The sequence below is a fragment of the Mustela putorius genome, unplaced genomic scaffold, assembly GCF_011764305.1.
Source record: "Mustela putorius furo isolate JIRA1106 unplaced genomic scaffold, ASM1176430v1.1 tig00000835_pilon_pilon_pilon, whole genome shotgun sequence".
NCBI classification, from domain to species: Eukaryota; Metazoa; Chordata; class Mammalia; order Carnivora; family Mustelidae; genus Mustela; species Mustela putorius.
Window position 1 is genome coordinate 9,000,595 of NW_025421492.1, and position 27,592 is coordinate 9,028,186.

A 27,592-nucleotide genomic window follows, 5' to 3' on the forward strand; every position below is an offset into this window, starting at 1 on the left:
CCGGCGGGCCGCAGCGGCGCGGCGAGAGGCGGCGGGGGACGCGGCGGCGGCGCTCCGGGCGCCCAGCGGTAGGTACGACCCCGGCCCAGTCCCGCGGCGACGCCCACCGGCCCTGCCCGGCCCCGGCCCGCGGAGTCCCGACGGCGGCCCCGCCCCGCCCCGCCCACAGCCCGCGGCCCGCGGCCGCTCGCGAAGCCCGCGACGCTCTCCGGGCGCGGGGTTGGCGGCCCGGCCGGCGCCCGTCACCGTCCGCGTCACGTGGGCGTCGGGGGTGGTCGCCGGGCGGGGGGCGGGCCGGGCGCGGGGCGCGGGGCGCGGGGCGGGCGGCGGGGCGGGGCGGGCGGCGGCCGGGCCCCCGGAGCCTGTGCGGGGAGCAGCCGGGAGTGGCCGCCGACGCCGGGCGCGGGGCTCCGGTGGGGCTCGGGCCGGGGCAGGCCGGGGAGGGCGGCGCGCGCGGGCCCGGGGGTGTGCGGCGCCGACGCTGCGGCGTGTGGCCCCGGACGCGGCTGTTCCCGGGCCGTCACGGCGGGAGCTGCGGGGCGGCCGTCTGCGGGCTGTCAGCGGGGGCGCGGGGGGCGCGGGGCGGCGGGGCTGCGGTCGGCGGGGCTGCGCCTCGGGGTGCGCCGCGCTCCGGCGGTGGAAGCGCCGGCGCCCGCGGTCGGAGGTCGGGGGTGCGCGCCACCGCCGCTGGGTTGGGGCCGGCGTCGCCCCGCGCGCAGGAGGGCCGGCCGGGACCGCGGGCGCCTGTCGCGCTGTGTGACCCAGAGCGGCGTCGGGTCCCGGCCGCGGAGGCGGACTCGGGGCGGGAGCGGCGTGAGATCCCGGGCGCCTTGGACCCCGGTGTGCGGCGCGCGTTTTGCGGGCGGCCCCTCCGCGCTGCCGGCCGCGGTGTCCGCGCCGCTGCCGCACGCGGCAGGCCCGAGGCCGTGTCTGGGGGACGGTCCGGGACGCGCGTCGACGCCGCGAGCCCCGGGTGTTCTTCAGCCGCCGAGCTGCGGGCCTGGGTCGGGGCGTCCCCCGAGTCGGGGCCGGAGCGTCTTCGGGCACCGCCGGGCCGCTCTGCACGCGCGCTCGGCCCCCGCAGCCCCCGCGGCCGCCCTGTGACCCGCCGGACGGTGCGCGGCTCGGACGCTGTGGGGCGGACGCCACCGGGACGGGCCGTCGCTGACCCGTTCCTGCCGGCGGCGTGACGCGGCGGTGGCGCGCGGGAGCCCCTGGGGCGGCTTCGATGTCGCGGGAGCCGTCGGCGTGCGGGCCTCTGCAGAGTGCGGCGCCGTGCCCGGCGGGGCCCGCGGGGGTCGTCCTCGCGCGTCGGACGGTCCGCGTGAGCCGCGCGCGGGCTGCGGGCCGAGGCTGCTGGGCGAGGGCGGTCGGCGGTGCCCGAGCGCCGGAGGCTCGCCTGCAGCGGCGCGTGCGGGGCCGCAGGGTCAGCGGCGAGGGCGGGCGCGCGCTCACGCCCCAGGCCGGGACGGCCCCGCTCTCCGGCCTCGGGAAGGAGGACCGACCTCTCCTCGGCCCGGGCCCAAGCCCCGGACAAGGGGCTCCGGGCCGCTGGCCGCTTGCCCCGCCGCGGACGGCGCCCGTCAGTGCCCTCCCGAGAGCCGGGCAGCCTGCGTCGGCCCCGGGGGCCGGCCTCGCCCGGCAGCCCGCCCCGGACCGCTCCTTGCGCGTGCCCAGGCCCCGCGTGCCCCGCCGCTCAGGTCGCGGTCCCCAGAGCGCGGCCCAGCCCGTGCCGCGTTGTGGTCTGCAAGCCGCGGATGCAGCCCCTTGCTGCGGAGCAGGAGGGTGATGGTCGTGACCTTGGACGCTTCTGTGTAACCGCCCCCTGGGCAGGAAGCACCCAGAGCGCAGACAGGGTCATGGGGCTGCGGGGAGGCCAGGAAAGCGAGCCGGGTCGAGTGGAGCGGAAGGCGGCCGGCCGTAGTTCTTACCGAGGCTTCCTCGGGCGGAGAAGCCAGTGTGAGCTGGAGGGTGACCTTGGGAACACCCTCGGGACGGTCTTGGCAGCTCCGCTGTTAGGTGAGGCTTTGGGGCTTGAACTCGTGACCCTGTGTGGAGACCTGAGCTGAGGTCAAGAGTCAGAGGCCCAACCCACTGAGCGCCCAGAGCCCCCTCGGTGGGGCTTTTGAAGGCCAGAACCTAATTCGGTGCATTTCATTTTTAGTAATTTTATTAATTTTTTACCTTATTTACTAGGATTTAATACTCTTCAGTTACAACTCGCTGAACGATCCTTCAGTCTCTCCTCCTCCTGAGCCCAAGATCTGCTTTTGACATAGAATGAGATTCGGAACACTCCTTCCCAAGGAGCTGCTCAGAAATTCTGTGTTTCCTTCGCACCGGCGGGGATTCCTCTCTCTCACCTGTTGGCCCGCCCTCCCCCCAGCGCCCCGTTTGATTCCAGTATACCTTTCTCGGTTTTGCTTACTTTTGGCCGAATATAGGGAGACTTTTCCTTTACCTAAGTAATTTTTTGATGCTTATCTGTTTGCCTAGACTGTTTTGGGCTCCAACTCTAATGGTCCCGTAGCCTTTTTGAACCTTTTAGCACTTTTTAAAAAAAATATTATTTATTTGACGGAGAGAGACACAGTGAGAGAGGAAACACAAGCAGGGGTAGTGGGAGAGGGAGAAGCAGGCTTCCCGCGGACCAGAGAGCCTGATGTCGGGCTCGGTCCCAGGACCCAGGGATCATGACCTGAGCGAAAGGCAGCAGGCGCCCCATCACTTTCTGCATGTCTTACGATTTCTACCCTGTTTCATTTTATCGCTTTTGTTCCCTTGTTGTGAACACTTGGTGTATATGGGATGGGTCCCATATGGGTGATGGGTCCCAGACGTGCAAAGAAAACATGATTCCTACCCTAAAAGGGTTAAGTCTAATAGGAGAACTAGATACGTAAATAGATCATTGGAACACATTGGAACACGGTGCCATGCAAGCAGCATAAACTGGGAGGGGCACCAGGTATATGCTGGGGGAGGAGGGGCCGCTAGAGGCTGCAGAAATCTAAGTGCTGACTCACGGATGTTGTCATTTAAAATCTGGGGAGATAGGGCTAAGCTTCCCTCTACGCATGTAGAAATTATGATTTTTCTACTTAGTTTCACTGCCCGTGATGATCAGTCTTTACAAGTTATCATTCTGATAATAAAAAGTTGGCATTCGTTACTTTAACCTGGTGCTCTTTAATCTGATTTGACGGTTTTGTAGCTTTGGTAGCTTACACTTAAAAAAAACTTGGAAATAGTTGCAGATTCATAGAAATTGCAAGTATAATGGGAAGAACTTTCCCCCTGAAACATCTGAGAGTAGCTTGCCAAACAAGATGCCACGTTACCCCAAATACTGTCTGTTTCCAACGATAAGAGCGTCCACCCACATATCCAGAGGGCAGTTGTCAGAATCAGGAAATCAGCACGTCGTCATCATCAAATCCTCAGGTCCCACTGAAGTTTTGCCAGGGCTCAGTAACACTGGTGAAAGAGCGAACTTAAAATTTCGCATGGCGTTTATTTTAGTCTCTTCCAGTGGGAATTAGTTCCTTAGTGTTCCTTCCATGATCTTTTTTTCAAAAGTGTGTAATTCACATAGGGTTGTGTAGCCATCACCACGGTCTAATGACAGAACATTTCTGGCACACTCCAGAAAACCCGTTTCCACTCCCAGCCAACTGCTAACCTAGCTTCTGTGTCTGCGGAGTTGTCTCTCCTGAGCGTCTCCCATACACGGAGTCCGAGAGAGTGAGAGCTGCTGCATTTGGGTTCTTTGGCAGAGCCTAATGGTTTGAGGTTCATTCGTGTGTGGCGTGCATCACTCCCTCGTGCTTCGTGCCAAGTAGCGGTCGTTTGTAAGGGTTCACTGTGTTGTCTTCCCGTCTACCATTCGAAGACCATTAGCATTGTTCCACGCTTGGCTGCTGTGGATAGTGCTACCTTGTATGGTCTGGACCCTTGAATGTTACAGGCTCGTTATTGTGTAGAGTGTCTATTAATTTGGGCTAAGAAGTCTACCAGACTTCTGTGAATTACTTTTTCTTCGCTTATTTATTTATGTATTTATTTAGAGGGTGGGTGGGGAGGGGCCGAGGGAGAGGGAGAGAGAACCTGAAGCAGACTCGGTGCCCAGGGTGGTGTAAGTGGTTCTGGACTCTGTTCGTGAACAAAGCTGTGGAATACATACCCGCACACTGACAACTGGGTCTTTGTATATGCATGTATTAAAAACAGTGAGGTCACCCCTGTACCTCCCATTCTGGCCAAGTACCACAGGGTTTAGTTTAATTTTATGCCTTTTTAGATATTTTAAAAACAGCTTTTTGGAGGTGTAATTTACATACCATACAGTTCACCTGTTTAGAGTATATGGTTCACTGGTGTTTAGTATATTCACAGTTGACTTTTAGAACATTGTGATTGTTTCAGAAAGCAGTCCTGTTCCCCTTAGCCAGCCCCTTCATTCCTCCACAGCCCTAGGCAACTAGTATTCTACTTTTCTGTCTTTGTAAGTTTGTCTGTTCTGGACAGTGGTGCAGGTGGAGCATGACGCGAGGCTCGATCCCACGGCCTGGAGATCATAACCAGAACCCAGATCGTGAGTTGGGTGCTTAACTGACTGAGTCACCCAGGCTCCCCTTTCCTTTGGTTATTATTAAGTAATTTTTAGGGAGGTGCTTGGAGATCACGTACCTATTCTGCTCTTTTATAAAAGAGCATGTGAGGTGGGAGGTACTGTGGCATTGTGTTTGGAAAACGCAGTGCCCCAGGTTGTAGTCTATTACTGTCACTTATTTGATGCCCGAATTGTCCCATGCTTGGGTTGCGGGAATTTGCTTAAGGTGGGTTATTTGTCTTTTAATTATTGAGTTACAAGAGTTCTTTTCTTTATACATTTTAGGTATTAGTTCCTTATTAAAAATGAGATTTGCACGTTTCCTCCCATTTTGTGGGTTCTCTTTTTGCTTTTTTGATGATTTCCTTTGAAGCATAAAAGTATTTTATTGGAGGTGGCTCAGTTGGTTAAGTGTCTGCCTTCAATTCAGGTCACGATCCCCGGGGTCCTGGGATTGAGCCCCGCATCTGGCTCCTGCTTCTCCCTCTCCTGCTGCTGCTCCCCCGGCTCATGTGTGTGCGCGCTGGCTTTCTCTGCACTCTCTCCCTCAAATCAATAAATAAAAATATCAAGTTTTTATTTTGGTGAACTCCAGTTCTCTTTTTCTTTAGTTGTTAGTGATTTTTGGTGTCTTATCTAAGGGTCCATTGCCAAATCCAAGGTCATGAAGATTTATGTCTGTTTCCTTTTAAGAGATTAAAAGTTTAAGCTCTTATGTAGAGAGGTGTATGATCCATTTTGAGTTATTTTTTGTGTGTGATGGAAGGAAAGAGTCCAGCTGCATTCTTTGGCATGTTGATACACAGTTGTCCTAGCATAATTTGTTGGAAATTACTCTGTTCTCTCTCCCTCTCTCTCTCTCTCTCATTTTTTTTTTTAAGATTTCTTTATTTGAGGGCGAGTGGGGAGGGCCAGAGGGAGAGGGAGAGAGAGTCTCAAGCAGACCCCGTGTGGAGTGTGGAGTGTGGTGGACTTGATCTCATGGCCCCAAGATCATGACCTGAGCCGGAACGAAGTCAGACGCCCAACTGACTGTGCCACCTAGGCGCCCTGAAAATTACTCTGTCCTTAGTGTTTTACCGGCTCAGCTAAATATTTAGATGTCAGTGTAGGTACTCAATTTTGTTTTCTTTTTTCTTTTTTTTTTCAGGAAAAAATTCAAAAATGTTTCAAATTCCTGTGGAAAATCTTGACAACATCAGGAAGGTACGGAAAAAGGTGAAAGGCATTCTTGTGGATATTGGGCTTGACAGCTGCAAGGAGTTGCTGAAGGTAAGGATACACGTGGGAGGGGGAGACGGCCCTGGCACTGGAGACGCGGGTTGGCTTTGGGGAGGTAAGAGCGGAGCTGGGCGTGCTCCTCAAGGTGGAGGTCGCTAATATTTCAGATGAGGGCACGAGAGCATGATTAGTTCTTATTTCTGGCTTTCTGACTTAAACGAGCTCTTTGAAGCTGTTCAAATTTTCAAAGTTACTTTTACGTGAGTCTTTTTAGAGTTCTTATTTATCAGATATATTTGTTTTTGTTCTTCAAAGGGAATGTGTCATATTATTTGTTATTTTGTCAAAAGAAGACCCTAACGTGACCCCCGGGTTGTTGGGAGTAGTTACCCAGTGGGGGTGCACATGTGGTGTGACTTGTGAACTTAATGTATGCAGTTTTAGCAAAATTTAAAATTAAGGTCACACTCACATACTCTGATAAGCTGTGTTCTCATAATTTTTTTTCCCTTATAACTTGAGAATATATGGCTGGCATCTAGAGTAAAGAGTCAGAAATTGTTAAGTAAGGCTTGGTGTGCATTTTTAAAGCCATTGGTGATTCTTTACATGTTTAGGACCATGTCTGCTTTGAAATTTTTTTTAGACTTGTGAACAGTTCAGTTCATAGTATTGGCCTGGGAAGGTTCAGTTTCTTAATTTTCAAATATCAGACTTTCATCCAGATTGATTTTATTTATGAAAAGGTGGTCTGATACTGAAAGGCTTGTACTTACCACAGTCCTCATTAATGGCCAGGATTGATGTTTGTGCTCAAGTGGACAAGTACCAGTTTCTGGCTGAAGGACCTTAGGTAATTCTCTGTTCAGACACTGCCGCCTCAGAGCGCTCTTCCTTCTCCGCTCTCTGCTGTCCTGACTACTCTGTTTTGCTTCAAAGCTCTCCTAGTACCTCACAGTATTTATTTTCTGTCTCCAAACCGCCCCCCCCCCACAATGTAAGAAGACAAGGACCTCTTTGTTTTGTTAATCCACTGTATTACCTGTGATCAGAGCTGAGGTCTGGCACATAGATATGTCATATATATACGTATATCCATATTTTAATATTTGTATGAAATATATATATGTATTTAAACAGGTAAGTTTTGAATGAATGAACAAAAGTAGAAACCCAAGTAGAGCAGTACTTTTAATAACAGACTATTACTGAAAGTCCTTTGCAAATAAAAGGGTGGGGAGATCCCAGAGTGGAAGCTCTTGGTAGGCCCTCCTGCTCAGGAACAGTCTGGAAGCAAAAGAGCCGCAGAGTTCTTTGCATCTGTTTAAGAAGTCATAGTTGATGCATGAGAATGAAAGCAAGGTAGTTATTTGGAGATAAGATTGGGCAGGTGGGTATAGACATAGTCCATCACTAAGAGCTAACTCTTGGAAAGTTCCTGGACCCAGTTCTGTCACGACAAGAGGAGTCCTGGTTTCCCATGTGTGGGAGTTCTCCAAAGTGGGGAATAAAGTTCTTATGGAGCTTTCCTTACATAGTCAAGGTTGATGAAGTCCTTCACTGATCCAGCCTGCAGTCCCCCGTACCTCCCCAGGAGTTGGGGTAGGCCTGAAGGTTCCAGCCCTCTCATCACATGATTGGTCCCCCTGGGAACCACTTGCGCTCTTGGGTGGGATCTACAAGTCACCGTCATGAATAACAAGACCTCCACTGCACCTTTATGGCTTTGAAGCATTTTCAGAAACTGTGAATGAAGACCAAATTTATCTGAGAAATACATATCAGGTCATCTGAATGACCTTATAAATAAATAATTTCTTACAACTTTCTTATAAATCATTTTCTTACAGTAAGTACATGTATTTAAGTAGTATTTGTAGAGAATATTTATAAATAAGCTAAGAACCCAAGTGTATGTATGTAGGTACAGGGTATTTCAAGTGGTAATATATGGGAGCCCCCTACAGTGATGCCTGGCGTGTGGTAGATGCTCCAAAAATGACCCCTGAAGGTATCGCGCTGCCCCTCAGTAGACAGACGGAGAATGTTCGTGGGTCACGGGGGGGCGTGGGGGATAAAGAGATGCCTTTTATCTTAATCTTGGCTCTTAGCTAATTATGTACTTTTAGACAAATCAGTTTATCTTTGGGCGCGTGTCCTTATTACAGGGCAGAATTAGGGACTAGGATCCTCTCCCCTGTTAGAGAGATGACAGTTTAGCAGGAGCTGAGAGACAAACTTAATACTGGTGGGAAATGGGGAAAGATCACTTCTAGCTGGGGAAGCTAGAGTAGCCTTTTTTTTTTTTTAAAGGTTTTTTAAAAAAATTTATACATTTGAGAGAGCTACAGAGACAGAGCTCAAGCAGGGGGAGAGGCAGAGGGAGACGGAGAAGCAGGCTCCCCTCTGAGCTGGGGATGCCCCCGCCTCCGCAGTGGGATTGAGATGACACGGGGCTTGTTCTCAGGACCTAGAGATCATGACCCAACCATCAGAGCCACCCAGGCACCCCTAGAGTAGCCTTTACAGAGACGAGATTTGAACCGTGTTTTGTTTGTTTATAAAGAATGGGTAGGTTTACCCAGTAGAAAGAATTAGAAAGGGTATTCCAGGAACATGGAATTTAAAACCACAACCCAGTTGGTTAACCCTCATCCAACCAGGCTGAGTGATTTCAGGAACACATTACCCTTTAACAAGATTAACCAATCATTCTTATTTTATTCTGTTTGCTGTAACATTTTCTCACTTTGTGTGTGTGTGAGAGAGATACTTCAAGTGTGTGTTTTCAGAGTAAGGATGGTCTCTTACATCGCCTGGGAATGGTTATCAGCTGAGGTGAGCTGGTACTTTTATCTTGTCTGATCCTTTATAGCTCTGCTCTGTCTGGGAGGGACCCAGTCTAGGACCAGGCATGGCCTTCAGTTGTCGTCTCGCTTGCTTTCATCTCTTGAACGTGAATTGACTTTTTAAATGGAATTCTGTTCCGAAATTCGTTTTGTTTTGTTCTTAGATAAAACATTAGTAATAACTGAAAGTTTTCATCCTGGTAGCCTTTGTTTTTGACTCTATAGAGCAGTGTCCTCTCTAACTTCCGCTTCCTTAGTCAGCCTAAGAATGTGTCTATTCATCTGAATTTGTTCAAGATTTATTTGCTTGGACTGTGCTGACACAGATACGTACATACTTCTCAACGGAAAATTGAGAGATTTGAATGGTTTACAACTGTTAAGTTAGTTTAACTATTGGGTTAAATGTTACTGATTCTTTTGGGGGAGAAGTTTTGTTTTTTAAAATCTGTAGTTCTCTATTTTATTAAATTGTTTAAAATTCAAGCAGTGGTGAAGTTCAGTTTAGAAAATATATGCAGAAACTTAGATACAAGAAGACTCATTTGTAAGCCGTTACCCAAAATACCCATTGTTAACATTGTTGTGTGTCTTTCTAGATTTTTTTAAGTGAGAGAGTAAACTGAGATACTCGACTAGCTTTGTTTTGTCTTTTCATGAATCTCATATTAAGAATTCTTTCCCACGTCAGATGCGTTTATTCTTAATCCCCCATAGTACTTAGAATTTCTTGGTTTCAAGCAACAGAAACCGACACTAGACCAACTTAAGCAAAAGGGAATTTTCTGGAAACCCAAGGCCTCTGGAGCCTTCCCTGGAGCCTGAAGGAGCTGAGGGAACGTCTCTCTGTGGTCCTGTCCACTTCCTCACCCAGCGAGTCAGATTTCAGCGAGGTGTCACTCTGCCTTCTCCAGTTTCCAAAGTGTCCGGGACTCTCTTTGTCCCCAGTGTTACGACCTCAAATTTTAGGCTATAGAGTTCTTGTTGAAAGCCTGTCTGAGAAAAAATTGAACTTGTGGGAAGACAGACTCTTGCAAAGAAGACTCTTCTTTTCTAAAAGTAGATTTAAACCCTGCCTACTCATTAGAGTAATTTTTTTAGAGTGATTTTTTTGAAAGCTAACATTTGACCAGTTCAAGTAGGGGCTGGCTATGGAATTTGTACGGCACTGTGCACAGTGAAAATGTGGACCCGGGCTGGCCCCCAGGCCTCTTGTCCCGTCCCCACCCACAGCATGTGGGGAGTCCCAAGGGACAGCACCTCCGTGCTGGGGTGCTCTGGGACCTGTGGTACCTGTGCTGTGCTCGTGGTGCCTGGACCCGCGCGGGGTTCGAGGTCCTCACCTTGCCCCTTCTCTCCCTCAGTCTGTGCTCGGCTTCCAGTGGAGGTGGTGACGGGATGTGACAGCTTGGTTACCGTGGCAAGGGGTGCAGGGGAGAGGGAGGGGTTTCAGGATGAGGGCAGAGAGAGAGGTTGGGGTGAGTGGAGATGGAGAGCCGGGGCAGAATCTTTCCCAGGAACATTGGAGGTAGGACCCTGTGTGAGCTGAAGCTACAGGCTCCTGACCTGTGGCCCACTGTCCTATCAGACTACTTTTCTAAAATACAAATTCACACTTAAAATTATTAACAGTTTCAATACGGTGACAAGGGAGCGTTAAACCCCAGCACTGGCCTTTCTGAGCATAGGGCTCTGTGTGGCTTCACTAGTCTGGTGCCTCTGGAGAAGCCCTCGCTGGTATTTTCTAAGACCTTCTCAGGCTGTTTTGTTTTAAGACTTTATTTGAGAGGGTGTGTGCGGATGTGCGTGCGTATGGGAGAGAGTGGGTTTGAGAGCGAGGACCAGCGAGCCGGGGAGGGGCAGAGGGAGAGGGATGAGCGAACCCCCGAACCCACACCCCAGGGATCATGAGCGTAGCCAAAGGCAGATGCTAAAGCGACTGAGCCAGCCAGGTGCCCCCAGATTTTTAAAAATATTTAATAATTTAGTTCATTTAACCTCATACATTAAAAATATTTCAGTATGCAGTCAATATAAAGTAAGTAATGAAATATTTTGCACTTTTTTCTCTTAAATGTTCCAAGCATATTGAAAGATATTCTTTGTTATGATAAAATATATAATAAAGAATTTGTCATCTTTCCCATTTTTAAGTGCATAGTTCATTAGCATTAATAATATTCACACTGTTTTGCAACTGTCTGCTCTATTTGCAGTTGACCCTGAATATCATGGTGGGTTGGGGCCCCGACCCCCCTTCCTTTGCACAGTCAAACCTGGGTATAACTTTTGACTCCCCACAAACTTCGCTACTAATAGCCCACTCTTGCGCAGAATCCTACTGACAGCATCAGTAGTCAACAAAAGTATATGTGTTATATACTGACTGTGTTTAAAGTAAGCTAGAGAAAAGAAAATGTTAAGAAATCATAAGAGAAAAAACAATAAGAGAAAATGCATTTATAGTAATTTTTTTTTGGAGAAAAAAAAGAAATCTGTGTTTAAGTGGACCTGTGCAGTTCATACCTGTGTTGTTTCAGGGTCCACTGTGTTTCCAACATTTTCATCGCCTCTGAGCACGAGACAGTGACTCCATCCTCTCTACCCCCGCCCTTGGACCTACAATCTCCCCTCGCTCTGTGGGTTTGCCTACTGTAGATGTCTCATGGAAGTGGAATTTTTTTGTGTCTGGCTTATTTCACTTATTTTTCTTTTTTACTCAATTGCAAACATTAAACAGTTTTTTTTTTTTTAAAGATTTTATTTATTTATTTGACAGAGAGTGAGTGACAGAGACATAGCAAGAGAGGGAACACAGCGGGGTGGGGGCTGGGGGGTAGAAGGAGAAGCAGGCTTCCCGCGGAGCAGGGAGCCGGATGCGGGCCTCGCTTCCAGGAGCCTGGGCTCCTGACCTGAGCCAGAGGCAGACACTTAATGACTGAGCCACCCAGGCATGTACTTTATTTTCTTAAGATAAAGTAAAGTGATAAAGATAAAGATAAAGTGATAACTATCACCTTTTAAGATCAGTAGATCACTGCGCCGTGGGTAGCGGGGGGATGCCTACCCAGATGAAGACAGGGGAAGCCAATTAGACCGTTCACAGCAGAACTATCCCGGAAGAATCCCAAGGTTGCAAGTGTGTACGTGAGATTAAGAGGAGGTAGACTTGAGTTTCCTGCCCGAAACTCACCACGGAAGAGCCCTCTTGTCTGGGAAGGTCCTCTGAGCTTGCGTTCCGCTGTGTATTGAAGTCTCTTAAACCTCACTGAGAGGGAGAGAAGAAAGCTTGACCTAACCCCAGATTTTCTGCTGTTGAGTGCCAGCCCTCGTCAATTTTCACTCTTCTTAGGTAACTTCGGAGTTCATCTTTCTCCATTTGGTAGCTGCTTTTTTCCCCGGTTCTTGCAGCTGCTGCAACAGGCTTAGTTTCTTTTCCTGAAGAAATGCCCACGTTGCTGATGTCATGGCCACTTGCAGGAAGTGGAGGGATGCGCCACTGCTGCATCTGCTGCGGAAGACCGTGCTGTACCTGGTACCTCAGGAGCTCCCACGTGCGGGTCCTTGCGTCAGGTTCCCTCGCACCTGCGATGCCGTCTTGATGGGTTTCAGCAGCTCTGAATTGTCTGTTGCTTTAACTCAGTCTTTCCTGTTTTTAACTATGAATATACCAAGGTTCTTCTCGTCTTTTGAAGTCTTAGCCTCAAATCCAATTTGGTGACCTCAGCCTGTACTTTGAATAACCAGGCCAAGAGAGTCATTGGCTTTGGTGAAGAACCAGCAACGTTTTCTTAACGTTGTGAAACTCTTGTAACTTGGCTTAGTAGGTTAGCCTGTGTAAGGAGCCACGACAAGATCATAGCTGAATGCAGTGATCCGCGTGGTTACCAGTAAGTTTGTCCAGGTCCTCCCAAACCCTCTCCCCCGACAGTCCCACCAAGCCTTTTGCATTTGCTGCGGTTGCTTCCAGAGTCTTGGGGTCGTGGTCACCAGGTTTGTCCTTCATTGTCCCATGAAACCAGGAATATTGTAAAAGTTGAAGAGAAAGTTCTTGTAGCCTCCGTTTAGCATGCCCAGCAAATCTGACTTTCTTATTTTTTAAATCTTCATAACCACTGAAGTAGTCTAAGGTATCGCCAGAACCTAAAATCAGTTTATAGTGAGGTCTGCGTCTAGCATCTTTCTGCGGGTCCGTCATGCCTTCTGGGTCGGCTTGTTCGCCGGGGATGATGCCAGTCCACAGTGCAGGACTTCCAGAGTTTTCCTCGTGAAGCTGGCGGTAACTTCCACACCTTCCTCCTCTCTGTTCGTCACCCCAGCGCCATCGGTCTCAGGCTCGTCCCTCCTGTGAGCGGGGCTAGCAGTGGTCGCAGAACCCACCCTGGGGGCTTACTCTGTCTCCGCTCGCGACTCTTCCTCCCCAAGGGTCTCTGACGGGTGGTTCTGTCGGACTCTGCGACCCTGGACCGCTGCTCCTCTGTAGGGGAACTGCTGGGAAAGGCGGCCTGTGCCAGGGCACTGGTGTCCCCGCCTCCGGGGACAGAGTCGCTGACCATGCAGCCGCCCTAGCCCTCGGGGTCACTGCCACGCCCTTCTGGCAGAGCCTCTTGACTTTTTGAAAAAGATTTTCCTTCTTTATTTATTTGACAGAGAGAGAGAGAGACAGAGATCATAAGTAGGCAGAGAGGCAGGCAGAGAGAGGAGGAAGCAGGCTCCCTCCTGAGCAGAGAGCTCGATGTGGGGCTCGATCCCGGGGCCCTGGGATCATGACCTGAGCAGGAGGCAGAGGCTTAACCCACTGAGCCACCCAGGTGACCCGGGGGAAAGACACTTATATGCTGTGAAATGCACTTAAGTTTCTCCAAATGATGATTTTTGATGTGCGTGTCCTCCAGTAATACAAGTCTCCCGTAGAGATACAGGACAGTTCTTAGGCACCTGGGTGGCTCATTGGGTTGAGCATCTACCTTTGTCTTGGGTCGTGATCCCAGAGTCCTGGGGTCGAGCCCCACATTGAGCTCCCTGCTCGGCGGGGACTCTGCTTCTCCCTCTCCCTCCTGCTGTGTCCTCTCTCTGTCAAGTAAACAAATAAATAAAATCTTAAAAATGAAGAGTAGAGGACTGTTCATTGCTTTGGAAAGTTTTCCTCAAGCCCTGTTTTGTCAGTCCTTGTCCCCACCCCACTGGCTACCATTGTTGTGAAATTTTGTACTATAAATTAGATTTGCCTGTTTTACAGTTTTATGTAAGTGGAATTTTATGTGCTCCTGTGGAAGATTATTCTCTGTGGTTACAGTGTTCTGTTACATGGATGGGTTAGTTTATTGGTCCTTTCTTCTGATGGTGGACACCTTGGCTGTTCCCAGTTTTTGGTTATTATGAGTAAGTTACTCCTTATAAAAGAATTTTTGTGAACATCTGTTTAGTTTTATAGGAAATGGCTGATGTAGGATTCTTTACTCCTGTCGGTACTGTGTGAGGGTTTCAGTTGTACCCTTACCATTTGTGGAATTGGTTTTCTCTTTTCTTTTTTTTAAATTTTATTTATTTATTTGACAGAGAGAGATCACAGGTAGGCAGAGAGGCCGGCAGAGAGAGAGAGGAGGAAGCAGGCTCCCCGCCAAGCAGAGAGCCCAATACGGGGCTCGATCCCAGGACCCAGAGATCATAATCCGAGCTGAAGACAGAGGCTCAACCTGCTGAGCCACCCAGGCACTCCTGGAATTGGTTTTCTAAAAAATTTTGAAATAACGGGGCACCTGGGTGGCTTGGTTAAGCGTCTGCCTTCGGCTTAGTTCATGATCCCAGGGTCCTGGGATCAAGCCCCACTTCGGGCTCTCTGCTCGGCAAGGAGCCTGCTTCTCCATCTCTCTCTCTCTCTCTGCCTACTTGTGATCTCTCTGTCAAATAAATAAATAGAATTTTTAAAAAATTTTTTGGAAAAAAGCTGTATTACAGTAGCAGAGTGTCATTATGTTACCATACGGTGTGATTGCCAGCTGTGTGTTCTCTGCAGGTTGTTTTTCCAGATTGAGCAAGTCCCTTATTCCTGCCTTGCTGAGAGCAGAAATTATGACTGGATGTTGAATTTTGTGAACGTGATTTTTCTGTATCAGGATAATTGTCTTTCTTAAGTCTAATACAGTGAACAACGTGGTTTGATTTTCTTTTTTAAAAAATAAACTCTTAAACCAGTCTGTATCTGTGGGAGAAGTGCTACTTCGTTCTTTTTATATGTTGGATTGATTTGTACAATTTCCATTAGGGATCTTCGCATCTATATTCTTGAGTGATGTAGTCTGAAGTTTTAATTTTTTGTAATCTCTTTGTCTAGGTTTGGTGTCGGGGTCATTCTGGCCTCGTGGAGTGAACTGGGAGTTGCTTCTTCCTCTTTATTTTATGGAAGTTCATAAATTGATAATGTTTGTTCTTTTTTTTTTTTTTAAGATTTTATTTATTTATTTGACAGAATATAAGCAAGTGGAGCAGCAGCAGAGGGAGAAGCAGGCTCCCCGCTGAGCAGGGAGCCTGATGCGGGGCTCGATCCCAGGACCCTGGGACCATGACCTGAGCCAGAGGCAGCCGCTTAAACGGCTGAACCATCCAGGCGCCCTGATAATGTTTCTTACTTGCTTTGTGGGAAGGGTTTGCTTTTGGTTTTTAGTTTTATGTTTTATGTATGTAGGGAGAGCATGAGCAAGGCTGGGGTAGGAGGTAGGGGAGGGGCAGAGAGTGAATCTCAAGCAGATTCCCCGCTGAGCTTGGAGTCCCATGTGGGGACTCGATCTCATGACCCTGATCTTGACCTGAGCGGAGATAGAGAGTCAGACACTTAACTGACTGAGCCACCCATGTGTCTTACTTTGCGGGAGGATTTTAAGAATGAATTCAGTTTCTTGACTAGATATCGGCTGTCATGTTACCTAATTATTTGGGGGCTTTGGTAGTTTGTCTTTTGAGGAATTTAACCATTTCAACTTAAGCTGTAGTATTCGTTGGCATAAAGTTCATACTATTTCCTTTTCTGTAGGAGCTGTAGTGATCTTGTTTTTTAGGTCTTCGTTTTCTCAGTACTTCTGCTTTGCTTTAGAAGTGTCCCACCGATTTTATTTCCTAAGTTTCCACTTTCATTCAGTTTTGAAATACTGTCTGATTTTGCTCCTGATTTCTTTGATCCAGGGATTAGAAGTATGTTGTCTCATTCCTAGGATTTGGGAATTTTCTAGATAGCTTTTGTTACAGATTTCTGTTCAATTTTGCTTTAGTTAGAGACCGTATTTAGTCCTTGTAAATTTATTGGGACTTAGAAGCTCGTGAGTATTTCCTGTGTATTTGCTCTTCCTGGGTGGAGAATCAGGTTGGTTGATTGTGTTTGGTCCTTTCTGCCCTCCTGGTTCTTGTGCGTGTTCTGCCACTCACTGCAGGAAGAGGGTGTGTTGACGCCTCCAGCTATACATTGAAATTTGACTTTTCTCTTTTCAGTTCAGTTTTTGCCTCAAGTACTTTCTAAAGTGCATACGTGTTTGGATTGTTTTGTTCTGCTAATGAATTGACACTGTTACCGGTAGCAAGTGAATTTCTGTCCACGTTAGTATTCTTTTCTTACCCCTGAAATCTCCTTTGTGTGCTAATGTAGTTCCTCCAGCCTTCTTTTGACAGGGATAGCATGACACACCTCTGTCTTACCGCTCACCTGTCTTTGTATTTCCAGGGAGAGTTGTTTTTTTTTTTTTTAAAGATTTTATTTATTTATTTGACAGAGAGAGAGATCACAAGTAGGCAGAGTCAGGCAGAGAGAGAGGAGGAAGCAGCCTCCCCCTGAGCAAAGAGCCTGATGCGGGGCTCGATCCCAGGACACTGAGATCATGACCTGAGCCGAAGGCAGCGGCTTAATCCACTGAGCCACCCAGGCGCCCCTACAGGGAGAGTTTTGTAGGCGGCATGTAATTGGACCTTCTGTTTGCCCAGTCTGCCTCTTAATTTGAATGTTTGGACCAGGGGTAGGCAGACTGGTTGTGGCCAAACCTGGCTTGCTGTCTATTTTGTAAATAAACTTTCTTGGAATGTAGCCATGCTTGTTCGTGTTTATGGCTGCTTTTATGCATGCTGGTGGCTTTGAGTTGTGTGAGAGCCTGATCGGCTGGCAAAGCCCTAACCAGTTCTTCTCTGGCCTTTACTTGAGGAGATTCCAGCCCCTGTTACTTACTAGTAATTAATGGCTATTAAATCTCCCATCTTGCTGTTTGTTTTTACTTGTCTTTTCTGTTTCTTTTTTTTATTCTTTCTCTACTTAAAAACTACATAAAAATATTGAATATTTTTTATGATTCCGTTTTAACACCACTTTTAACTTACTAGCTATCTGCTTCTGTTTGCCTTTCTAATGTACGGCTTCACGTACAAGACCCTTCCAAGGGGCTCCCGGTTGGTGGAGCGTGCGACTCTTGATCTTGGGGTTATGAGTTTGGGCCTAATGTGGGGTGTAGAGATTACTTAAAAAACAAAATTAGAAAAAAAAAAAAGAAAACCTTACAATACTAGGCTTTTGTTTCCCTTTCCAGCCTTTGAGTTACTGTTACCGTGCGTTTTATTTCTATGTATGCTACGAACCTCAGAATACGTTATTTGCAAATTAAGTCCTTATAATTGTACTTTTCTCTGGTTCTGAATTGACTTGTTAAGCAGTGTATTAGCGTAGGTATATTTGAAGGCAATTGTTGTATTATTATCTGGCTTAACTAATTCCTTTTTATATTATAAATCTTTAAACAGCAATATAAACTGTGAAAGTTAGAAAATACAGGTAGTCATTTCTTTAGGAAATAAAATTTAAAAAGTCACGTTCCTGCCGATCAGAGATCACGGCTATTAACATCTCGTTCAGCAGCTGCTTGCGCGTGGGCGGGTGTGGTCTCCACAGCTCTTATCCGTCATGCTTTTTTACTGCCTTTTCAGTCACTTTCATCTTTCTCTGTCCATTAAATGTCCGTCCTTCTTGTCTGACACCCAGTCCGTGCTCGTAGCGCCAGTTGCCGCCAGATGTCTTACACTTGGTTTGTCTGACCCAGGGTTCAGCGTGAACCCCGTTGCATCTGGTTGTTCGGTTCTCGGTGTCCAACACCCCCCTTCTCACCCCCTTTCTGTTGGGTTAGCCACACCCTTGTCCACGCCGTCCTCCGCAGGGTGGACTTCAGGTGTCCTCGGTCGGGCACACACCAGGAGCACCCACTTCATACTCTCGCTGGCAGATCTTCCCGTGTGCTCACCACAGAGAGAAGACGACGTTCACTCTTGCAACTTTGCTCTTTTACAAATTATTGTTGGGAGGGGTACCCGGCTGGCTCAGTCCTTAAGGATCTACCTTCGGCTCAAGTCAAGGTCCCGGGGTCCTGGGTTCAAGCCCTTCATCGGGCTCCCTGCCCACTGGGAAGGCTGCTTCTCCTTGCCCACTCCTGCTTGTGTGCCCGCTCTTGCCGTGTCACTCTCTGTCAAATATATAAAACCTTTATAAAATAAATAAGTAAATAAAAATTATGGGTGGGAAATCTCTTTTATTTCTTATAAAACTATAATATTTAACTATAATTTAAAACTTGAATTTTTAATTGGGTTGTTTCAGCCTTTTCCTCCTTTCTCTTGCTTTCTGGGAGCTCCGCCACAGTCCCACGCGGGTTTCATAGGTGCTAAGTGATCCCTTCGGGTTATTAAATATCACCTTCTGAAATTGCTTAATGATCTCTCTCTTTCTCCGTTTTTAAAAAGGACCTTAAAGGCTTTGATCCAGGAGAGAAGTACTTTTTTAACACATCATGGGGAGATATTTCTCTTTGGGAACCTTCTGGAAAGAAAGTGGTATGTATTTTTGTATTTGATTTTTATATTTCCTCAGAAGTTGGGGTTACGTGTCACTCCAGTTCTGAGGAGCATCACGCACACTGGGGTCACTGATGAATACGGGGGAGGCTTGTCATGCAGACATTCAGGGAAGGAGAAAGAAAAACCAAGTTAAGCGCTGTATAGTATAAAGTTGTTACTTTGAGAGTTTTCTGTGTATAAAGTTAATAATGTGATGGAGTGAAACTGCTGTTTGTCCTTGATCATAAGATGCCACTCGTGTAAGAAGGGCCTTGGATTCATGACTGTTCTGAGTAAAAGGGATTGCCCTGTCATATGCGCTGAGGGTTCATCCTGGTTTCGGAAAGCTCATTCAAAATGCGGATCTCTGGTGGGGCGCCTGGGGGGCTCAGCCAGTGAAGAAGCATCTGCCTTAAGCTCAGGTCATGATCTCTGGGTCCTGGGATCGAGCCCCGCATCAGGCTCCCTGCTCAGTGGGGAGTCCGCTGCTTCTCCCTCTGCCCCTCCCCCTTCTCATGTGCACATGTGCTCGCTCGCTCGCCCTCTCCCTTTCAAATAAAATCTTTAAAAAAAAGAATGGCTCTTCGAGATGAGGAACACAATTTATAATAATTTGAGACTTCAAACCTGAGCAGATTGAAGCTAAATTCTCCTTATTAAAGTGTTTTCTTCTAGAAAACCTTTCCTACCACCCAGCCGCCGTAACATGAGCCCCTCAGTATCAAGCTCAGCATGTCCCAGATCTGACATAACTGTCCAGTCTCCACCACGCCGCCCCTCTCCACTCTCCCCTCCATTTGTTCAAGCTGTGTTGGCTGTGGAACTTTTGGCTTTAAAAACATTTTTCCTGTTACTAGTCAGTCACTCTTCTGTCACAGTTTTCTTTAAAAACACTTAAAAAAAAAGATTTTATATATTTATTTGACAGAGTGAGAGAGGGAACATAAGCAGGGGAGGGGCAGAGGGAGGAAGCAGGCTCCCCGCCGAGCAGACAGGCGGACGCCGGGCTCCATCCCAGGACCCTGGGATCATGACCTGAGCCCAAGGCAGACACTTCACCAACTGAGCCACCCAGGTGCCCCTTTCCCATTTCTGTTGCCAGCCGCCCTCCCGAGTTCCACTTCTGCCTTTGTGTCGTGTCCCGCCTGTTGGTCTCCTGTGCTCCTTGCCCCAGCACTCCCCCTCTACCGGCAGACACAGGATGACTCGAAACCACGGATTCGGTTGTTCCGCTAGACTCAGCACGTGGCTGCTCCGTTACGCCTTGCTTTGAAGACCTTGACTTCTTGAATCTTTCATGTCTCACTGATGTTCCTCTTGTGAATTCTCGGAAGATCCTATAAAGTAAAACGCAGTATAATATACGATTATAAGCTTTTCACCAAGAAGCGCCTCTGGAGTACCTGCGACAAGCCAGGTGAAGCTTTCTGCGCGCCTGAGCAGATGGTACAGCGCAGGTAGTTCGCTTAAGGAGGTGGTTTGTGTTGGGGTGAAGAGGGCGCAGGCATAACAGTTTGAAATGGTAGAGATTGAATTTGTTGATTGGGTGCTGTGCTCAGGAAGAGCACCGCTGCCCGGTGTGGCAGAGACCGTGCCTCACTTCCCCGCTGTTCCCGGACGGCGGAAGCGCCGCAGGCTGAAGTGCGGGGCTCGTGCTGCGGCGAGGTCCTCCAGGGCTCAAGAGAGCAGATGTTCGTTAGACGTTTGGGTTCTGGGGACAGAGACGGTTGTGGAGCTCTGTTAGTGTGGACCTGAGGAAGCGGCCGGACAGGCGGGCGGGGGCTGGCGCTGCGTCCGGGGCAGGATTGCTGGCAGCACCGGGTCCTCCTCGCTCTGCCGGTCCGCCGCGGGCTGTGCTTCCCCTGCTGCCCGCATCGCCCCGCTCCCGAGCGATCGCTCATCCCCGAGCTTTCCCAGCGCGCTCTAAGGGGAGTACAGGCTGTCACTTCTCGTCGGTGAGTGCCTGGGCTTGAACGTGCTGGAAGGCCCGTGGTAAGTAAGCACACGGTTTACCTGCAGAACAGACTGCCGGCTGTTTTCCAGAGCGGCTTTACCGTTTTGCTTTTCCCCCAGTGATGAGGGAGGCCTGGTTACTCTGCCTCCAGGGCCCGGCTGGACTCCGCTCTGCTGGGTTGTGGTGCTTACGGGTTCACCCGCTTCATTTCCATTTTAGTAGGTGTGTCGTGGCCCCTTCTCTGGTGTCCGTTTCCCTGGTGACTAAGGATGTTGAGCATCTTTTCCTGTTTATTTGGCCTCTAGAGGCTCTTCGGTAAAGGTTCAGATCGTTGGCCCATTTGCTAAAAATCGGGTTCTTTTTTCGTGTTGAGACTTGAACATGCCTACATGTATCTGGATACTTTATTAGGTGTGACGTTTGCAAATACGGTCTCCTAGCTGGTGGCTTGTCTATTTTTTAAACAGTGTCTTTCACAGAGTAGAAGCTTTCTTAGATGAGACCCAGTTTATCGATTTTTTTCTTGTGTAGATCATGTTGATGTTTTCATATTTGAAACCTCTTTCCCTCACCCAAAGATCTGTTCAGCGTTAACAGTAACATACACCTGTTAGTAATTTCTGTTGGCTCTTTCATGGAGTGTAATTTTCATTGACTGACTGGTTTTTCACTCTAGTATTTCATTGAGTGTAAAACACACCATTTAGAAAAAGGTATCATGGGGGCCTGGCTGGCCGGGTTGGTGGAGCCGCTTTTCATTCTGGGTTGTAAATTTGGGCCTCACCTTGGGTGTTGAGATAACTTAAATAATAAATAACCCTTAAAAATGTGTAATTCAAGTATAGTTGACATACAGTGTTGTATTAGTTTCAGATGTACAGCTGTGATTCAGGAACTCAGTGCTGTCCACAATCCGTTTGATTACCGTCTGCTGCCATGCGCTACTACTAAATTATTGACCATGTTCTGAGACACCATTTTCTAACGAACTTCTAATAAAGCTAAAGCGATACTTCATTTAAGCTGTGTTACTCTGGTAACACTGAAGTATTAGTTGTAAAGTGTATTCAGATTTCTGAGATAGTAAGATACTGGAAAAATAGGGGGAAAAGGTCTTTTAGAAACAGTGAAATATGGGTTATTGTTTGTTTTGGTTTGTGGTCTAGTATCCGCCATTACTGTAGGTTTATTCTAGACCCTGTGAGAAATGGTGGAATGAAGTGGTGATTCCATGTCGTCTGAACACGTTTGGGTGATTTCTTGACTTGTGGCAAGAGGGAAACCGCATGAATAGCAAAGAGAGAGACAGAAGCCGCTGAGGTCCACTGGGCGGAGGCCTTGAGCACAGGCTTAGGCAGGAGGGGAGAGTCGCTGTGCTTGCAAGCAGCGGTGTCGCAGGAGGTCTTTCTCCCCACCGATGGCGGGACCTTAGGTAAAGCGTTCCGTGGGCCCAGGTCTTCCCTTTCTGCTCCATGAAGCCAGAGCCAGGCGTTCTGTGCTTCACCAGCTCTAGGGTCTGGAGCCTCGAGACCAGAGACTTTGTGACTCTCAAACCTTCACAAACGTGCAAATGTTTGGCTGTTTAACTTCCCATTTCTTAGCTGGCCGGCTCTTGTCCAGACGTGTGTCCTCATACCCCAAGCTTGTGGAATCCCCCGTTCGCCCTAGAGAGGACTTCGCCTTCGTGGTCTGTGTTCCAGCCTGGAACTCGCTCAGGACTGTCGTGGTGCCTTAGGTACAGCCCTGTTCCTTCCCATCGTCACGTAGTTTACTGGACACCTGTATGTGGTTGGCTCTTACCTCCTCTGGGAGTGAGCGAAGTAAAGGTAATGAAGGTTTAACCATTGGCACGTTAGGTTACTTGCAGGTGAATTCTAAAGGTTTTAGAGTTGGGAGTAAAAACAACATTGGAACTGTGGGAAGGGGATGAGAAGGGGAGAAATGAACTTTCTGTCCCGGAGAACGGAGTGGGTTTCTTGTCCTGGGATGACGAGACTGTGGCTCAGGAGATGGCATGGAAGGGGTCCGGAGCCAGGCTCGGGGGGCCGGGTCCTGTGTGTACGGTCGGCAGCCGGGAATAGCTGGTGCGTTTTTAGATGCTCGAGAAGAAAGAAGTGAATAGTTTTGTGACGTGAAAACTCCATGAAATTGGAATTCGTGTCTGTGGCTTTATTGGCACAGAGCCACGCTCCTAGGTTGGCGTGTCGTCTGTGGGAGTTTTGGGGTCACGATGGCAACACCAAGGAGTTGGCGTAGAGGCGGTGTTTACTCTCTGGTCCTTGAAGAAAGAGCTTGCCCTGGTTTCACAGAAGCACTCTTCCCGGAGGGGTGATCGTGTCGTGTTACGCAGCACAGTCAGTGAAGAAGAACCCTAGGCTTTGACCTCTGGAGGGTGTAGGACCTGACTTTTATTGACGTCTGCTTGACTGTCTTTTTTGTTTAAACAGAGATACCGCACGAAGCCATACTGCTGCAGCCTCTGTAAATACTCCACGAAAGTGCTCGCCTCGTTCAAGACCCACTTACATCGGTGCCACGAGGATGACATCGACCAGGAGCTGGTGATTCCCTGCCCGAACTGCGTATTCTCTTCTCAACCCAAAACCGTGGGACGGCACTTCAGAATGTTCCATGCACCTGTTCGGAAAGTCCAGAACTACACAGTGAATATTTTAGGGGAAACGAAATCTTCGAGGAGTGATGTGATAAGTTTTACATGTTTAAAATGTAACTTTTCGAACACCTTGTACTACAGCATGAAGAAGCACGTGCTGGTGGCTCACTTCCACTACTTAATTAGCTCCTACTTCGGCCTGCGGACTGAGGAAACGGGCGAGCAGCCGAAAGCTGAGGACAGCCTTGCTGCCGAGAAGGTGCCCCCGTCCGACAAGTATTATTGTAAAAAGTGCTGCGCCAAGGCCAGTAGCCAGGACGCTTTGATGTATCATATCTTGACCGCGGACACACACAGGGATTTGGAGAATAAGCTTAGATCTGTGATTTCCGAGCATATTAAGAAGCCTGGACTCCTGAAGCAAATGCACATCGCTCCCAAACCAGCGGCCCCTTTGGCTGTGCCGCCAAACGGCAGCGCTCCGGGCCTCGCGGCCACATCCCCTTGTTTCCGCCTCTCTGTGCCTCGGAGCAGCCAGGGCCAGCCCGTGGTCCAGCCTGTGCCGGGCCCGGTCCCGCCAGGGACGGTGGCCGTGGGCACTTCGGCGAGCCTCACCCATTCTCCGCCTGCCGCGGCTCAGTCCCACGTGACTCTGGTCTCCAGTCCCCTGCCTCCCGCCGCCCCGCAGCCCGTCTTTCTTTCTCGTGGAGTCCCGCTTACTCAGTCAGCAAACCCTCCTGTGCTGCCCTTGAGTCCGCCAGTGGGGCCTGTCAGTAAGCGTGTTGGAGCTGGCGTCCTCCCCGTAAGCCAGACCATCCGCCCCGGGGCTTTACCCCTGAGCCAGCCTGTTGGGCCTGGAGTTCTTTCCGTCAGCAGGCCTGCTGGGCCCGGCGTCCTTCCTGTCAATCCGTCTGTCACCCCCGGCGTTCTTCAGGCAGTGTCACCAGGAGTGATTTCCGTGAGCCGGACGGTCCCATCGGGGGTCCTTCCTGCAGGCCAGATGACCCCTGCTGGAGTGATCCCTTCGGGACAGACGGCCACTTCTGGGGTTCTTCCTGCTGGCCAGGTGGTCCAGTCAGGGGTTCTTCCCATTGGCCAGACGGCCCCCTCAGGGGTTCTCCCCGCTGGGCTGACGGTCCCGTCACGGGTTCTCCCTCCCGGCCAGACCGTCCCGCTGAGGGTGCTGCCTGCAGGCCAGGTGGTCCCTCCAGGGCTCCTTTCTCCCAACCAGACAGTCTCGTCAGGTGTTTTGCCCGTGAGCCCGGGTGTCAATTCTGGGGTTCTTCAGCTTAGTCAGCCGGTCGTGTCGGGTGTGCTCCCTGTGGCCCAGCCGGTGAGACCTGGGGTCCTCCAGCTTAACCAGTCTGTGAGCACCAGCATTCTGCCTACAAACCAGCCGGTGAGACCGGGCGCTTCTCAGAACACCACGTTCCTCACGTCGGGCTCTATCCTCAGACAGCTCATTCCTACAGGGAAACAGGTGAATGGGATTCCCACGTACACGCTTGCCCCCGTGTCTGTCACTTTGCCTGTGCCTCCGGGAGGCGCTGCCACTGTCCCCCCGCCCCAGGTGCCCCTCCAGCTCCTGCAGTCGGGCACGGCTGCCCAGATGGCTGGCTCCATGGCCAGCATGCCGTCGCCTCCGGTGGTGGTCAGCGCCACCCAGAGTATGTTCGTTCAGGCCTCTCCGTCGGCGGCAGAAGCGAGCCAGGCGCTCAAACAGGCGAAGCAGTGGAAAACCTGTCCGGTTTGCAACGAGCTCTTCCCCTCCAACGTCTACCAGGTTCACATGGAGGTGGCCCACAAGCACAGCGAGTCCAAGGCTGTGGAGAAACTGGAGCCTGAAAAGCTGGCCGCGTGTGCCCCGTTTTTAAAGTGGATGAGAGAGAAGGCGGTCCGGTGTCTCTCTTGTAAGTGCTTGGTGTCCGAGGAAGAGCTCATCCATCACTTGCTAATGCATGGCCTGGGCTGCTTGTTCTGTCCCTGCACTTTCCATGACATCAAAGGCCTTTCTGAGCACAGTCGGACTGTGCACCGAGGGAAGAAGAAGCTACCTGTGGATTACAGCAACCGAGGTTTCCAGTTGGATCTTGACGCTAACGGCAACCTGATGTTCCCCCATCTTGATTTCATTACCATATTGCCGAAGGAAGAGCTTGGGGAGCGGGAAGTCTACTTGGCCGTGCTGGCGGGGATACACTCCAAGTCCCTTGTGCCCGTGTATATAAAAGTGAGGCCCCAGACGGAGGCCGCCGCCGGGAGCCCCGGCAAACAAGCGCTGACTTGTCCCTTTTGCTTTGGCACCTTGGTGACGACCGAGGCGTATGAATTGCACTTGAAGGAGAGGCACCACATCACACCAACGGTCCACACCATTCTGAAGTCTCCGGCGTTCAAGTGCATCCACTGCTGTGGGGTCTACACCGGCAACATGACCCTGGCCGCCATCGCCATCCACCTGCTGCGCTGCCGGAGTGCCCCGAAGGACAGCAGCTCGGACCTGCAGGTCCAGCCCGGCTTCATCGAGAACGGCCAGGTGCTCTTAGTCAACGGCGAGGTGGTCCACGACTCCAGTTTCTCCGTGAAGAGAAAGCTGCCCGACGGCCACTCTGGGGCGGAAGAGCAGAGGGGGGCGGAGGAGCGACCTCCCGCCGTCAGCAGCGACGCGGCCCCGGCCCCCGAGAAGGTGGCGAGTGCGGTGCCTTTGAAAAGACAAAGGAGTGAGGTGAGGACAGAGGGGCCGCTCGTTAGCGAAGACGCGCTCCAGATTTTAGCTTTAAACCCCAAGAAATACGAAGACCGTTCCTATGAAGAAAAAAAGCAGTTTCTTAGAGACTATTTCCACAAGAGACCATATCCTAGTAAAAAGGAAATCGAACTTCTTTCTTCACTCTTGTGGGTGTGGAAAATCGACGTGGCTTCGTTTTTTGGAAAAAGAAGATACATTTGCATGAAAGCAATAAAAAATCACAAGCCTTCTGTACTTTTAGGCTTTGATATGTCTGAACTTAAAAATGTTAAACACAGGTTGAACTTTGAGTATGAGCCACAAAACCTGTAAAAAAACAAATTAGGCAATCTAAAGTGCTAGATAATTAGTGGTTTTTCTCAATCGAGATTTAAAATGTTATTTTCTTCACTGTATGTCAAATTAATCAACTTCAGTGGTCTTTATGCTGCTCTGTAGATTTATTTCAGGTGCTCGGAAAGACTTCTGCGTAAGAGAAGCCAATAGTTCTTTCAGAATTGTTGTTTCCTGCAGTTTGATTTTGTAACAAGTATTTTTAGTTCTTCCCCGTCATGTAAATTAAATCCTTGGATCTTTCATGCACGTCTTGTTTCCCAGTAGTGTCAGTATGGTAGGATGAGAGCGGAAATCTGTCTGTGTCTCCGTTGAAGGGACTTGAGGAACCGCCTGGAGCTGCCTCCGTGAGCTTCACGCGCGGCGGCCAGTGGCGAGCGTCTGTGCTGAGAAGCGAGTTCACACCCGCTGATGCGTGGGGTTCCCTGAGACGCAGTAACTGACGCTGGTTGCTTCTTCGCGAGGTACTGGCTAGCTCCTAGGTGGTGATGTTGATTTACACTTCTTCAGGGTTGTCCTAGCAGCTGTTGTTTTGTTATAAATCCTAGAAAACCAAATGTTTCCTTTGTTAAGATTGTGCCGAATCTGAAGCCCCTAAGAGTAATTTTACAAATAAAGCAATTCGGTGGGTGCAGAAATGCTTTTTGGTGTAGACTTCTCCCCCTTTTTATATGGTGATGAGTCATTTTTCCATTCAAAAGTAAGACAATAAATTTAGTGCCTTTAGCATAAATGCTGAACACACGCTCCTCCTGACCGGGACGTGGACAGAACCAGTGGAGGGAAGGACCATGTTACTCAGGAATCCAGTTTTACCCCTGAGTGCGCTACTAACTGAAATGCAGACATAGGTTTTCGCGGGACAAAGCGAAATGAGTAGAGGGAGGGCTGTGTCCGTGTTGGTGTATTACATCTTGGGACCGTTTCCTAGAGGTGAACACATTTGTACCGGAGAAATGGGCTTTCCTGTAGCCCAGGGGTCTGGCCCGACGGGATGCGGCGTCGTTCCGGATCTCCGCGGTGCTGCTGTCCTATGCGCGGTCAAGCTGCCCGGGTTTTTCCCTCCCCACGCAGAAGAACTGAAAGGCCCAGAACCAGCAGTCGAGACCAGCCAGCGTAGACCTTAAGTCCTATTCCTGGTCACACCCGGCAGAGGCACCTGTCCAGCATACTCAGAGGATGTGACAGTCTCTGGGAAATAAGATGATGTCACCATATGGATTTTAAAACATAGAATACTTGCATGTAATTGCTATAATGTGCATTTTTGAGGCAGTTGTGAAACTGGTCTGTGATTGGTGTGCTCTGTTGTAAATCCAAAAAGAGCTTGTCGAAGTTTATTTTTTTTTTAACCTATTGTTTCAGAGTGTCTATTTTGAATTAAAATTTGTTATATCACTGCAAA

General features: G+C 49.6%; 1 protein-coding gene and 1 pseudogene across 2 annotated transcripts; one reads left to right on the forward strand and one right to left on the reverse strand.

The window, feature by feature from the left end:
- On the forward strand, window positions 1-27,592 carry ADNP2 (ADNP homeobox 2). 2 transcript variants are annotated; one of them, XM_045085284.1, is made up of 4 exons: window positions 1-68; window positions 5,763-5,884; window positions 18,445-18,534; window positions 22,939-27,592. In XM_045085284.1, the coding sequence occupies exons 2-4, from the start codon at window positions 5,777-5,779 to the stop codon at window positions 26,164-26,166; spliced, it is 3,426 nt and encodes a 1,141-aa protein (XP_044941219.1). In that variant the 5' UTR covers window positions 1-68; window positions 5,763-5,776; the 3' UTR covers window positions 26,167-27,592. The 2 variants fall into 2 exon arrangements, with proteins under 2 accessions (XP_044941219.1, XP_004745737.2); XM_004745680.3 differs by lacking the exon at window positions 1-68 and adding an exon at window positions 1,663-2,019.
- On the reverse strand, window positions 11,687-13,344 carry LOC101676959 (annotated as a pseudogene).